Below are 16405 nucleotides of genomic sequence, written 5' to 3'. Positions count from 1 at the left end.
TCCGGCCCTGCCTGCTCTTGGAGAATCGTGTGCATGCTCATGTGGAGTTGTTTCATTTTGTATCTCTAGTCTGTGCATGTTCACCATCAAATTGCAATTTCTATGTGTTCTTCCAGCTAGGGGTGGTTTGGATAACCTAAGCCTATTATGATGATGGGTAGTCTATAGGGGGAAATACACTGTGTAAGTGCATATTATATAACTAGGCCAGTGTGAAATTCCATGCATGGAGGGTATTTCAAGGTTCTGGGAAAATGCAGGAACAACAATGTTCACGACAAGTTGTTTTGCCACGCATGAACTATCCTAGAGCGACTTTTCTTCAAACAGACACATTTGTGTTTATTCCATATTTAGCATTTTGGCTTCATCCCTGTGTTCAGAAAATACAAATATATACTGTAGTATTGGTATCGTGTTTTGCTTCAAGATATCAGCTATGTTCACTAATCCTTATTCCACTTTTTATTCAGAGCAGATATTGCACGTCAAATAGAGGCTTAAGTTTGACGCATGAATTCCCAATATTTTGGGACACCTTTGTTCTGGAGAAACCGGTACAGAGCTGCTTGAGCAAAGACAAGTCCGACATCTGACTACTAATGCAGTGTTGTTATTGAATCCCAGCTGTGTAGACTTCATCTAAATCTCAGTATTTTCTTCACTTCCACAATCCACGGTGGTCTTGGTCCCTGGAACTTAAGGATTCATGGGTTCAAGTCATAAACAACACAAGCCAATAAGAAGAAGAAAAAAAAGATCCTTAAATATTTATATATTTTTTAAGTTACATAAAAAGTAACAGTAAGTGAGACAATGGTAACGATGGTGATGCACATCAATGATTATACATAAATATTACATGTTATACAATTGTACATACAGAGTTGGTAGACAAGGTTTCTTCAATTGTGTTACCAATACCAAGCTCATTTAGCTAAATCTAACTCATATCCAAAAACAACTTAATAATAAATAATAACAATAACAACAACAACAACAACAACAACAACAACAACAAGGGTACAGCAAACTAGAACAACACATGGTAGTCACTGCTGTGTCTTGCTCTCGGCTCTTGCTCTACAGCACCAAGGTGTTTCACCAAAGTGAAGACATTAATTGACTTTAGTGGCCCGGGCTGCTGACCCGAAACAAATGCACTTGAAAGAAGGACTTGTCAGTGAGTTTAGCATGTATGTCAGGAAAGGTTTACCAAAGTGTCCCTCGAGCTGAAAGGACTAATCCACCTTCCAACAACATCACACCTTCCTCCTCTTGAAATGGGGGACCATTTATTTATTAACAATTGAGCTCCATGGTCCCTGCCTCCTCTGATTCAGCAGATAATTCATTTTGGTGCATTTATAAATAGCACTTTTATCCAAAGCGCTTTACAATTTTCTGTTCCTCACATTCACACATTCACACACACACCGACGGCAGAGGCAACCATTCAAGGTGCCAACCTGCACATTGGAAGCAATTTGGGTTAAGTGTCTTGCTCAAGGACACTTCGACACGCTGCCCGGGAGGAGTGGGAATCGAACTGGGAACCTTCCGATCACCAGTCGACCACTCTACCTCCTGAGCCACTGTCGCCCCCAAGAAACCCTTATGGTTTTCCAAGATCGTGGAGCAGCTGCATACCGTTAGTATAAAGCTAACATAATGACCATTGGTTTTGCAATCCTTAGCCATACAATCCAATCCTTACAACACAAGGACCATAGTTTTACTGTTAGGTTTCAACTAGGGGTGTCACGATTAATCTCCTGAATCAAATAAATTGATTACAAAAAAAGGCTTGATTATAAAGTACTGCCTTGATGCTTCGAGACATTTCATTGGTGGCTGTGGAACTAAAGTAGAAATGTCCTTGCTTCTGGGCTGCCAATACAGCGAGTACATCAGTAAATTATGAGAGTACATTATTAGTAAATGTGCAATGTGTGTTTTTAGTAGACAGTACATGGCCCTTAAAGGTGGCAATGTAATGAAAACTAAGGTGGCCTTGGCCCGAAGTAGAAACACATACCAGTCTTAGATGACCTCACATTGGTACAGTAGGCGGCGTGTGGAGAATCTGACTTTGGCTAACAAGCTAGCCAAAGCCAATAGCGGCGCTTAGTCTTTGCCGCAAATGTGGAATTCATCAAGATAGTTTGGGGGAAATTCGCTTATTTGCCATCTACCCTGGAGTTAGACAAGCAGATACATACCCTTTTCTTCTCTGTGCTTACATTAGGCATAAGGAACACCCACACTGTTAGCCTAGCTTAGCATCATTCACTGGAAGTAGGTTCCTCCATGTAGCCTAGTTCCCAACAGTCACAAAATAACTCCAAATTAGGGATGTCCGATATTATCGGCCGACCGATATTATCGGCCGATATCGGCAGTAAAATGTGATATCGGAAAATATCGGTATCGGTTTAAAAAGAAAAAACACAATAACAATATTTGTTATATATATATCCAGTGAAATTATTAGTTACCTAAAATTATTCAGTTTTTTGGACGGGGAAACCCTTCATATATCGGTATCGGTTGATATCGGTATCGGAAATTAAGAGTTGGACAATATCGGAATATCGGTATCGGTAAAAAAGCCAATATCGAGCATCCCTACTCCAAATACAACTACAAAACTTTCCTGTAAACATGTTGTGACCTGTATATTTACCACATGGAGAAATACACATTTTAAATGAGACATTTTCGTTTTCGAATCAGATACATACATATATTTTTTGGCGGAACGGAACCACTGCTGCCTGGGCGCAGTGATTTCACGCATCACCTCAAAAGCCCTGTTGTAACTTCCGTCAATAAAACCAATGGGTCTCATTCCCCAAAATGTTCCAAAGAGTTCTCTTGGAAGACTTATCTTGGAACCAACTGAGACAGAATCAATAACAAGTTCACTCTGAGTCCCCAACGTGCTGGTAATATGTCTTAAGTGGCTCAAACGGTCGCACCTGTGACATCTGCTTGGGGAATGGCATTATGTCTCAAACGCGAAAGCGCGTCCCCGTTCAGGTCATTTGCATACAAAACAACGCCTCCAGAGATCCTTATAAGGCAACTAGTGACGCAGCTGTGTGGAAATGGATGCGGAAGTGCCTTGCGAGTCTTGCGCGACCCATCAAAATGAGATTAGATTAATGTATTGTCATCATATAGTACAGCTCGTGGTACACCTGCCGCAGCACGCGCGCAAGCACACACACACACACACACGCACGCGCGCAGTATACTGTAGCCTACGGCGTAATGAATGAACGCAGTATAGACTTATTATTCCATTAATGCCTACGGCGTAATGAATGAACGCAGTATAGGCTTATTATTCCATGAATGACTTGTTGCATTAGGATTTAGTAGATACTGTATGCTCAGCCCTATGTACAGTATAGGTACAGTCTGTACTTATACTGCACGTAGGGCAGAGGCAGAGCATATATATAGTATCTACTAAATACTAATGAAACAAGTAACTAGAATATATTAAGCCTATACTGTTCATTAGGCACGTAGGCCATACTGGCGCACACAAGACTTGTTATGGAATATTAATGCAGTCTATTTCCATGCGATTAGCTTTAGGGTCCCCCACCTGGAAAATTTTAGTTACAAAGACTTAATTTCCTGCATTCTGGTGAATTTTAGTGCATGTGAATCACAAACTAATGAGCCAAGAATTGCTTAGTACAATGTACTGTTATGAACCTCAAATAAATAGAGCACAACATATTTTTCTATTTACTATTATAATACAGTTAACCACTCTCTCCACCTATTCAAACAGAGCAAGAGCACAATACCATATTCACTTTACTGATGCACTACCCATCAACAGTAAAAATAGCCCTTTACACAAACATTAAATAACAGACCTTTCATTACAATACTATAATAACAGTAGCCACTGCCAGAATAGTGACACATGTATCACGTGTGGTGAGCACACGCATGCATGCACAACGAAGACAGAAGATTGCGTTGTCTCAATCATTTTAACTATAAAATGAGCTCAAAGTATGAGCTCACTGACTGAAATTTCCAACAAAAAGCATCAATTGTCAAATAATATTGATCACATTAACTAGACGTTTTTTTAGGAAATTAGAAAGGGAACAACAACTTAACCCTTGTGTCTGATCAGATTCTTATTTTTTTGATAACTTTGCAGTGATTATGTTTGTAGCCAATGTGGCAAAGGTGTGTAATCTTTGAATTATCTTGGAATTATTTTGACTCTCTTTCATAAATTGTTTATTTAAATTCAGCCCCAATCATAACCACCACATATTGTTTTTTGTAATGTCAGATTTAACAACTCCTTTCAGAAAAGTGGGAGTGTGTCATCTGCCATTCCATTCGCCGCCTCCGCTGTGAATCAGTTGTATCGCCTGGTCCCGCCTCCACCAATCACAAGCGGCAGCACGGCTCCATTGTGTATGTGTGATCCGCGTGAGGGAGAGAGAGTCAGATAGTTCTCCAACTCTGTCACAGACAGTGAAATCCTGGTTGTTCCCCACCCACCTAGGTTATCTAACGATCGCGCCGCCGCCACAACTAGAAACAATGGCCTGACAAAAAAAAAAATATATATATAATTAAAATATATATTTTTTTATTCATTTTTTTTTTTATTATAATTTTTTTTGTATCTGTCTAGGCCAGGCCACCGGGAAAACTCCCGGTGCTCCCGATGGCCAGTCCGGGCCTGCTAGTAGCTACTAGCTAGCGACAGGATGCGCTTTGGAGTGTATTCTGTGACTGTTGAGAACTAGGCTACATGGAGGAACCTACTTCCAGTAAATGATGCTAAGCTAGGCTAATGGTGCGGGTGTTCCTTATGCCTAATGCATGCACAGAGAAGAAAAGGGTATGTATCTGCTTGTCTAACTCCAGGATGGCAAATAAGCTCATTTCCCAAAAAGTTGGCATGCTCCTTTAAGAACCTGCCAAAATAATTTTGTATACTTTCACCTTAACCCTCATGTTGTGTTAGGAATTGGCACCACTGACCGTTGTTAGCGGGTCAATGTTGACCCGGGGTCTAACTCAGTCCTGACCACTAAAAAGAAAGGAGTATCACTCAATATAGTTAATACTACATCCTAACTAACATTATATGCATTCATAACTATATAATCCCATTATAATTTGATTTTATGGCCCCCGAGACACATCATGTCCCTTATTTTTAAGATGAAAATTAGGTTGTTCAATCATATACTAAATGTGAAACCCATAGATAATAATGTTTTCTGACAATAATAGAACAATATTAGAATATAACTTCTGAAAAAAAGTTTAGTATATTTATTATTATTTTATTTATTTACATTTAGTATTTTTATAGTATAGCTTTACCTTGCCGGGTCAAGAATGACCCTAACACCACAGTCGTACCTTTTTTTCTGCAGATACCTTCAGAATTTTCAAAATGGTGAAACATTGTTTTGCTGTGCTTATATGTGTTGTGGAGGATATCATAAAGCCTTGTTCTAATAAAATCAACTACATGGTAGTTATTATTATAACCTTGAAACGGGTCGCTGGAGACCCTAAATACAGTTCACGTTAGCCAACACATTAAACCTACAAAAAAAACGAAAGACAAATTATTTCTATGAATGGAAATAGGAATCGGATGCCAATCAACCTAATCGGTTTACATTAAAATAACCCTCAGCAAGTGATTACAATGGAGACTGCCCATAATGAAAAGGAAATTATACTTGGAATACACTGAACAGGAAATAAACTGAAACTTAGGTTTTGAATCAGTAAGGACATTTTCCTCATTCGGTTACCTGCTGAGAGTGTACAGTTCAGATACACACCGTCCAATTGTACAGTCTATAGAAAAGATGTGTTGATTTAATGACGACGCTCCCTCTGGAATAAAGACATGTCTGTGACCCCTGCCGTACTTTCTTCTTCCTTTCTCTTTTCTCTGTATGTCACAGAACTGCGGGAGGTGCCCAGAAGAGCTGTCCAGCCCAGGTGAATATGTGAGCTATCACCGCGTCTGCAACATGGACCATTATCCAGAGTCACAACCCACACAGGCCTATCCTCCTCCCGTTACTTTTTTGCCCCACAACCCTTACACCCAGCAGCCAGCCAATGATCCTATGTATTCCAACACCAGTTACCCCGCTCGGGCCCCGTTCACCTTCCCCAAGGAGCAATCCGTGTGACGCGTCGATCGCAGCTTTTTGTGTCAGGGGCGATGTGATATATAGCACCCTGCACGGCCCACTTTCTGAAAACAAAGCTACGCTGAAAGGATGTGCGTCCTTCCGCTTCATAAGGAGCCAGCATTCCAGCCCCCCTCGCCATGATGAAAGTGTCAGTGATTTGTGGACCTGAAACCCTGTGTATTGTGCACTGCTTGCTTGCCCCACAGAGGCTGTCTATAGGACCCCCTCAACTTGTACTGTTAGAGTAGGAGCGCCTTCTCCCATCACTAGCCTACCCCCCCCCCCCCCCCCTCCTCCTCCAATCTCTAGAACATCCACTCCTCACGTGTGCCCACTGAACCTGTTTGTTATGACTGATTCACACTTTTGAGTATGTTTTCTTTTTGCCAAGTGTCTAACCATGTACAGTATATGCCATTATGTCACTAAAGAATATATTTTCTTGTTTTCCTTTTTTTTTTTTATATATATATATATATATATATATATATATTTCTTTTTAACAGTGGTAGTGACCTTTAGCTATGTGGATTTTTGTTTGTTTGTTTGTTTGTTTGTTTTATGTTTGTCAATCATTTACTTGCTTCTTTGAAAAGTGTACATACTGTGTGTGATTGGGTGTGTAATGGTAAAAATGGCATTTAGTTGCTAACGTTAATTGTTTTTTTTTTATTATTCAAACTAATGACATGGACTACCCCTAAAATGACAACAGTAATTAACAATAACAGTGTATTTAAACAAGTGGAATGGCAGTCTGTAAACTGAATTCTAGATCACTCTTTATAATTGCATCACCACTATGGAGTTCGATTGGACATTGTTTTGGTGATAACAATTATTAATATAGATTTGTATCCTCGCTAAATAAGAATAAAACAAAGGACTCTAGATCCAACAGTATATATTTTCTTTATTTTATCCTCACAAATTATCATTATTATATATTATTAAATATTATATTATTATTATTATTATTATTATTATTATTATTATTATTATTATTATTATTATTATTATTATTATTATTATTATTATTATTATTATTATTATTATTTTATTATTATTATTATTATTATTATTATTATGATTCTTATTATTATTTACTGGTAGTTGCCAAAGAAACAGAGCATACCATTCAATTTCCATCTTGCTTTCATCAACTGCCTATTGTTTGATGGGAAACATAGGCTACATAGTTGATTAAAAAAATGTGCTACACTTTTCCCAGTTTACATTATCGCTTGCCATACTGTATAATGTATTTTCCATATCTGTTTGTGAAAACTGTAGCTCCTTGCAGATGTCATTTTGAAGTCCATTACATTGTCGGTCCTTTGTGGTGGTGTCACAAAGTTATCAATGAAAAGGAATCCTTATGCAGGTGCAATAGATGAATATGACAATCACATACCAGAGTTGTCCTATAAGAAGAAGAAAAAAAGAACATTTAAAATAGGCTTTTTCAAGGACAGCCCAGACCTTTAACATATTTTTTTAGTATGATTTGTAGAATTATATTGATATAGAGGGTTTTGAATCTAACAGTCTAACTTACATAGCAGAGAATAGCTTGTTAATGTATTTTTTTAGAGAATGGTCAGTTATATACTAGAGTAGACTACTGCAGTAAAACCAACTTTACACTGTGACTGGTTCAAACCATTCATATAAGCGGATGTGTTTGATGAGCCAATTTCAGGATACTGCCACCTTCACACAACTCCTCTACACAGCAATTGTGCATAAACGGAAAGGTCACATTGTTTTGCCATGTCAGATGTATGTAGGAACAAATTAAATACTTGTGCTTGTGCTCAATGTGAAAGAAGAAAAAAATAAGAATAATCCTTGAAGTGTTAAAGGTAATATAGTGTTTACTCTTACAGTGGTTGTTGGGATAGAGTCAAACGTGTGAGACTTTCTCCTGTGCTCACTTTGTAGTCTTGCGATGTCTCGATATGTGTACTAATATTTAGTTTAACCAGTTGTCTGGTTTGAACTGCCTAAGAAGTGTGTTATTGCTGTACCTACTATGAAAAACACTGAAACACAATTGTCTTTTTGTGACACATTTAATCTTAATGATCTCCTTCCTTTATTATTATTATTATTATTATTATTATTATTATTATTATTATTATTATCATTATTATTATAAATATTATAATTATTATTACCACCACTGTATTATTATTACAGTTATTATGTTTGTGTAACTGCCATTAGTTGTTGCAAAACAGACTTACAATGACATTTACATGCATTTAAATTTGTGTATTTTTTTAATTTATGTTTTCAGCAGTGTTTAATTATTTTGAATGTCTTGATGGTGATTGCCATTTTGTTTGCATTCGTTCCCCTTTTACGTTGTTTTTGTAAACTTGTTGCACTTAGTTTTATTTTATTTTTTAATATATGAAGCATATTTCTTTAAAATGTTATTGTACATTTGCGGAAGGAAAATATCTTGATTCAACTGAGATGTGTGTGTGTGTGTGTGTGTGTGTGTTGCCACTGCTACAGTAGGGAATTTGAAATATGTGAAACATTTTAACCTGTATTTTTTACTTGGAATTATGTTTGTTGTAAATATTAACAATGTAACTGATGTGTGAAAAGACAGTCATGCAGTTTAACATTAAACTTCACAAAGCACTTGTGTTATATGTGTTGTGTTGTGTACACATATACTAATATAAGTGAGTCTCCTCACATTTAGTTTCTTCAGACTGTTCAGCCTGGACCAGTGTCTGAATTGCATACCCACGCAGGGCCGGCCCGTCCTACAGGCCAGGCCATAGGGCACTAAAAGAAAATCTATATATATGTAACGGATGGTATCGTGAAGCGCAGTCACGAAGGGCTGGGGTGAGTAGTGGCGGTGCTATGGGTTAAACTCTCATTCTCAAAAGACGCATAGACGTTACAAAGCAGTGAATTCACCTCTTGGTATAGCGGTCTGTGCTGTTGCACGCGGTGTGGGAGACCCATGTTCGAAACTCCCTCGGGCATCAAAGTTTGAGGTGACGTTGTCACAACCGTTTGATTTGATTTGATTTTAAATCTTTATTTAGAACATGTAAATGAATACAAACTAAATAAATAACTAAACAAAATCAAACATAACTCAAACAAAATAATAACTAAACAGAAGCAAAACATAACTCAATTTACATGTTCGAAAAGGAGTAGGAAGAAGTATACACTTATTTAATCCTACCCCTTTTCCACTACTCAAATGAGTGTACTAATTTAAAACATAATATATATATATGCAAAAAAACAACTATATATGTAAAACATGAAAGAAATAAAATAAAAATGTAAACCCCAGTGAATATCAAGTCCCTTCCTACCCCGTGAACATCATTTCCTTATACATCAGTATGAATTGTCTCATGTTTGGACATTGCTTTAGCACCACATTTAGACTGTTCCACAGTTTCACTCCACATATTGAGATGCAGTGTCTTCTCATGGTAGTGCGTACATTTAGAACTTTTAAATTGAGTTCTCCCCTCAGATTATAACCCCCCCCTATCAAAGAACAGTTCTTGAATGTTTCCTGGAAGTACATGACCTTTTGCTTTATACATTAATTGTGCCGTTTTAAATTCCACAAGATCATTTAACTTTAATGTTTTTGACTTTAAAAATAATATGTTTGTGTGATCACGATAACCTGTAATGTGAACTATCCTTATGGCCCTTTTTTGGAGTATAAAAAGTGGTTGTAGTGTAGAATTATAAGTGTTTCCCCAGACTTCAGCAAGAGAAGAGTTTTTCTTTTTTTTGTGACTCTGGATAATGGTCCATGTTGCAGACGCGGTGATAGCTCTCGATTCTCATCGAGAGGGCGTAGCGTGTGGGAGGATCACACTATCCCCCTCAAGTCCTATCCGCGCTTAGCAGGCGCCCCGACCGAACTGTAGGAGTCCCTGTTTACAACGACCCGGACCCACCCCGCCAGCGTCTCCCACCCTCTAATACAGCCAATTGTATTAGTGCAGACGGCCAGCCAAGCTGGTGACAACCCCGGAGCTGTGAGCTGGATTCGAACAGGCGAATCCAGCTCACAGCTCCGGGGTTGGTGACGAACGCAATCTCCGCTCGGCCACCTAACCGCCTGTTGAAGAGTTTTTCTAATATTTTTGAAAACTGAGGAAGTAGAGAAACAGGGCTATAATTTGTGAAGTGGTGTTTATCTCCAGTCTTGAACAGAGGTATGACTTTTGCTATTTTCATTTTATTCGGAAATCGACCAGTTTTGAATGATAAATTGCAGATGTGCGTGAGTGGTTTTGAAATCCCACTAATGATTTTTTTTTACTATTTTCATATCTATTTCATTACTGTCTGTAGATGTCTTATAATAATATCATATTAAGTTACATATAATATCAATATATAAAGATGATTGGATGTAGTCTGGTGAATCAATTTCACCAATTACAATGTTTCTCTCTGTGTATTATTTTTTACTCCGGGGGGGTGGGGGCATTTTCAGGCTCTCGCCTAGGGCCCAACAGACCCACGGGCCAGCCCTGCACCCATGGTAGTGTAGCCCCTCTCATTGTACTGGTGTAATAACAAGGTCCCACGCAGTGTCCAGGGTTCAGACCCAGCCTTTTATTGCACCTGGCAATTAAAAACAGATGGTCTCATATAGTCTGCTCCAGACCCAAATTAGTCTCTAGCCCACAGCATGGGAAGGAAACTAGTAAAAAGAAAAAGATGATTGTATAGTTTTATGGATGTTATACAGGATTTAATCCATGTGTAGCATGTGCCAGACTGTGAGAGATTCTTCCAGTAAAAAGCTAAGAAAATACACTACCTTTTTTTTTATACACAAGTGGAGGTCCTCAGGACTAAGACAAGAATAAATCACAGGTTCATAGACCGAGGACAAGACAGCATTCCAGTTCAAAATAAATATAATGTTTATTGAATATGTATCCTGGAGAAAAGCAAAAAGCTTAGGCTGGAACAAAATGGGGTTAGTATGAAAATATTTATCCAAGCATAGCACTTGAGGTTGAGGGGCATATTTAAGAATTTAATATTTCATATTTTTCAAATGATAAAGTACAGACTCAGAGCTTCAAAATAAGGTAGTATTTGTGGAAATGTAGCAAATATTTTGACAGTTGTGGCTTATTAAACAATGGCATTGAGGAAGCTGCCTAATTCTCAGTTTTGAGTCTTTAAAGGCACAATGAATAAGGATATCACTAAACAAGCACAAAATCACTCAGACCCACGACGCTACCTGCACATGTGTCCAACAAAACACCCCTGCCAGATAGTCTGTGACTGAGTTGCCAGAGTGAGTGACTGGGTGGATGAGTAACCACAATTTGCCCTGCATAACGTCCTGTGGGGAAAACAATGTATAGACCCATACAAAAATAGTCCTTTTCAATCATCACGTATGACCCACTAGAAATGTGTGTCTGTATGTTCAGAGACCCTTACCTCTGCCTGTATCTTCTCAAAGACCCTTCCCTCTGCCTGTATCTTCTCAGAGACCCTTCCCTCTGCCTGTATCTTCTCAGAGCCCCTTCCCTCTGCCTGTATGTTCAGAGACCCTTCCCTCTGCCTGTATCTTCTCAGAGACCCTTCCCTCTGCCTGTATCTTCTCAGAGACCCTTCCCTCTGCCTGTATCTTCTCATTCTTCCGTGTTCAGGATGTTTCTGGACGTCAATCTCTTTTTTGGGGAATCCCTTGACCGCAATCATTTCAGCCTTGCAGTCCTGCCTCACGCAGATTATGTATTTGTTGATTCACTGCACATTTTATACAAGTCGAGCTATTGGCGAAGGGGTTACTGGATATTTAGACTTTCCCCATGGCAGAGCCGGGTTCGACTCCCGTTTAGTATATATTTGTATTGTTACACTTGGTGAACATATAACTTTTATTCACATCAAAATGGAAAACAATATCATTAGAACTATCAATTTTGTATGTTTTTCACATCAGAAGGAGTTTGTGTCACAAAGGTTCTAACCATTCGAAAAAGAGTTGATGAGAATATGATATTCACTGGAACACAATGGAGGGAGAAAATCTGTCAAGCATAACCAAATACAACCGTTCAATTGTAGTCTATTCCAATGAATAAATGAAGATTGGCTGTCTAGAATTGTCTTGCTTTGGCACAGGACAATATTCTGATGAACGAACCAATGGGTGTCTCATAGGTGTGATGTGTGATATTGGAAAATAACATCCCATTTACTCTGGTGCCACACATGTTGTACAAATAATATTTACAGAATATAACATTATGTGTAATATATATTTTTAGAATCAAAGGAACTTTACATTTTCAACTGTCTACTTCTTACATAATGTTTAGAATCTTTCTTCAAGCAAGGAAGGCAGCAGTAGGTAACTATGGTAACCAGTACCCAACATTTGATGCCAGGCAAAGATACACAGCATACGCAAACATTTGATAAAAAAATAGTGTTGCTGTATTGTTTGTTTATAATTAGACTTGTATTATATTTAGTATTATATTTAGACTTGGTCCGCAAAAATAATGGAAGTGAATGAGGAGCCTGACACCTGGGATGCATGGTGGTGTTGTCAGCTGACGACAGGGACAGCAGTAGACTACTTTAGACAAAGGTGAGACTGATGATTTTTGACAAATTCTACTAATGTGAATATCCCTTTAACACATGATGCTGACCAATGAAGGTTGACGATTACCAGATTAAGCACCAGAGGACTTCAGTTATATTTCTAAATGTTATTCTATAAAAACGGTCCTCTATTCTGACTTGGCATCATTGGATTGTGAAAAGATCTTATTATTCGTATTAACCTGTTAATCTGTAGACCGTTTTCTCCCTAAAGGTACATGCCTAAGTAAATGGAAGATTGCTCCACTTCTGCAAGGTCAATTTGCATGTTCTTGGTATCTAGGAACATCTAGGGACCTGGGGGTATGTATTTCCAATGTCAGAAATATTGTGTCTGTTACTAGGCTGAGTAAATTGTAATGAATAAATTAATTATGATTAATTATGATTTATGATTTTGATGATGATGATAAAAAATGTATGCGGGGCACGAGAAAATGCTCACTGAGCTCATTCACCACCTTATTGAGATCATGTGTACAACAAATCTAAGCAAATTAACCGCGGGAAGATGATTAAACAGAAGGATTTGTAGATACAGTAATTAATGATAATCGACTTTAATTATAAATTCATATTTGACATTGAACTTGACATATGGCCAAATCATACATACATACATGCATAGGGAAAATGCTCTGCTGAGATTGATTTTGGGCCAGCTGACAGACACCAAACACCAAGAAGGACCGCCTGTGTTTTTTCTTCAATGACAGAACGAGAACTCCTGACATCAAAAGGAGACATGGAGAATGAAGAAAAGAGACGTTGCAGAAGATCCAGACATTCACTAACAGCTGTCTGCGGCGCGTCTTCAGCTGTGGCAGAAAGGGAGGTCAGCAGCCCCTCAGACGTCAGAGACCCAGACCACCAGACGACCCTCGACCAAGAGACAGGCTGGAGGAGAAGGAGGACAGGCCGGAGATGAAGAGACAGGCTGGAGGAGGAGGCAGCTAAGCCGCAGGGGCCAGAACGCCGCCCCATATCTCCTCCGCCCAGCGAGGCCAAGCACCGCAGCCTGGTACACAGATCATCTACGACGGGAGGGAAAAGACAGCAATAGGAGAGACACTGAGGCAGAGCTGAAGAGACGGGGTACCAGCTTGGGAGAGGCAGAGAAGACAGCCCAAAGACACTGAGGCAGACCAGAAGAGACACCTTGCCTATAGAACTGCGCCCTGGAACGGGGACCTTTCTCTAGAGGGGGACCTTGCCCTAGAAGACGGGACCAGCCCAAAGACGGGGGGTGCACTGTAAGAGAGGAAAGGATATCCTAATAGAGGAAAGGTGTACCTGAGTAAGGGGGGTTCAAAGGGGTTAGGTGTATTCTTTTGAAAGTTGCAAATCTGTGTCGCTCTCTTTTCTCTCTCTCTCTCTCCCGCTGCCCCCCTCTTCTCTCTCTCTCTCCTCTCTAAATGTTGTTTAGTTTTCTTCTGGTTAGGTATGATGTGTTTTATGGTTGATGATCGGCAGGTACAGGTCCATTAATGAACTATTGTGTTTCATATTTGATTTTAATGTCAAAAGGGGGAATTGATAGTTATTTTAGCTCATTCATATCTAATATCTCAATCAATCAATCAATTTCTTTAATGCTCCTCTGGTCAAAGCATGCGTCTCCCCACTCTGGAATGTGCAGGCTGTAGGGTCCAGTGGCCGCACCCTTGTCAGGGTTGTGGATGTTTTATCGTCTCTGTGTCTATCTCTCTACATCTGGATGCCTCACCACCCCCCTCTTTCACACACACACACACACACACACACACACACACACACACACACACACAGACCACGGGCCAGTGAGGAGGGGCAGACCTAAAATATCAGATTAATCTCCAAACCAGACCATGTATGGTAATGTCTGTCGGATCATGGTAAATGGTAAATGGCTGCTTTTTTATATAGCGCTTTTATCCAAAGCGCTTTACAATTTAGTTCCTCACATCTTACCCATTCACTCACACATTCACACACCGACGGCGGAGGCGACCATGCAAGGTGGCCAACCTGCTCATCGGGAGCAATTAGGGGTTAAGTGTCTTGCTCAAGGACACATAGACATGCTGCCCGGGAGGAGCGGGAATCGAACCGGGAACCTCCGGATTGCCAGACGACTGCTCTACCTCCTGAGCCACCTCCTGAGCCCCCATACATTATTAACCACCTCGCTATATGAACTGCCACAAGAGTATATACATCGCGGTCATGAATGTATCATGCGAGAGACTCTCAGCCCCGTGGAGGGCTGGGCTCCGGACTGTTCTTCTTCTCTGTGTGTTCCAGACAATATAAAACACTGATTGAATTCACCTTTGTCTTTTGAATCTCTGTTCAGCTGGCTCATACATATCAATCCAAAGGACTTGGGCTTTTTGATACTATCAAATTGTTGTTAACATTTGTATTTAGTGAAATTATTTAGTAATAGATACTCTACAAGATCTCCATCACCTTCCATTGTTGTTGATTCCACCTTGATTGCTAGCTACTAGAAAACTTCGAACGAGGCCGCAAGGCGATGACGTTGTCACGTTTAGCTTTTAATGTGATTTGATTGGTCTTGAACTCCTTGAGGCAGCCAGATCCTAGTGGAATCCCCAGTTCACCAGTCGGAACGGTAAAGAAAACCAAAAGCATGTATTTAACACGGTTTTATATTAACTTAACCCTCGAGCCAACCTTCAAAAAACCCACTACCTGTCTCCCTAATGACCGAAACTGTGATCTCAGTAAAAACATATCTTTTTCATGTATTGTTCCAATTTTCTTTCATGAATATCATTATTAACTTCAGTCCTCACCACGGTGGTGTAGTGGTTAACACTGTCGCCTCACAGCAAGAAGGTCCAGGGTTTGATTCCCGCTTGGGGATCAGGTTTCCATGATGCCAGGTACCCAGGTGGGGTATCTTCCAGGCCTTTCTGTGTGGAGTTTGCATGTTCTCCCCGTGCTCACAAGGGTTTCCCCCCCGATAAGATAAACCCAATGGAAAAACATGCACAACAACAGATCGCTAACGCTGTGGCGTCCTTGACGAAGACGGACAGGAGCACTTGGATTCGTCCCCTGGCACGGGTCACGTTGATGCCTGTCTGCTCCCGGCTGCCCTTGGGGGGGAAGGACGACGGGATGGGTTAATCGCAGAGACGAATCGCATCGGCGATCCTACAGAGACAATGCATGCGTGTGTGTTCCGGTGTGTGTGTGTGTGTGTGTGTGTTGAGGATAATTGCATGCCAATTAAAAGACCTCTGAGCAGGTCCTGCATTATTATTATTATTATTATTATACATATAGAATATTTATAAATGTTCAGGATTTTAACCATTTCTTAAATTAGGGTTAGAATAGAATAGAATATAATAGAAATAGAATAGAAATACTTTTATTATCCGGTGGGAAATTTGACACTGCAAATCGCTCAACATTTAAACATTTAGACAGGACATGTCACAAATTAGAATAATAACACAAATCAATCAAGTTGCCTAGGATAAGAGTAGAGTAAAATAGAATAAAAATTA

The 16405-nt window shown here is 39.5% G+C and overlaps 1 protein-coding gene across 1 annotated transcript in view; it reads left to right on the top strand.

Annotated features, from left to right (window-relative positions):
• The window catches only part of nectin1b (nectin cell adhesion molecule 1b), a gene marked incomplete at its 3' end in the record, with an annotated part of 299300 nt that extends 293082 nt beyond the window's left edge, over positions 1-6218 (top strand). Inside the window, exon 10 of the mRNA XM_084330904.1 lies at positions 5985-6218. Coding sequence (XP_084187030.1) covers positions 5985-6218 — 234 coding nt within the window. The remainder of the gene's footprint in view (positions 1-5984) is intronic.
• Positions 6219-16405: the final 10187 nt, after the last annotated feature.

This window comes from Notolepis coatsorum, assembly GCF_963971535.1.
Source record: "Notolepis coatsorum genome assembly, chromosome: 1".
In the NCBI taxonomy this organism is placed as follows: domain Eukaryota; kingdom Metazoa; phylum Chordata; class Actinopteri; order Aulopiformes; family Paralepididae; genus Notolepis; species Notolepis coatsorum.
The sequence above is the reverse complement of the archived record's forward strand: the minus strand, read 5'-3'. Positions and strand labels throughout refer to the sequence as shown.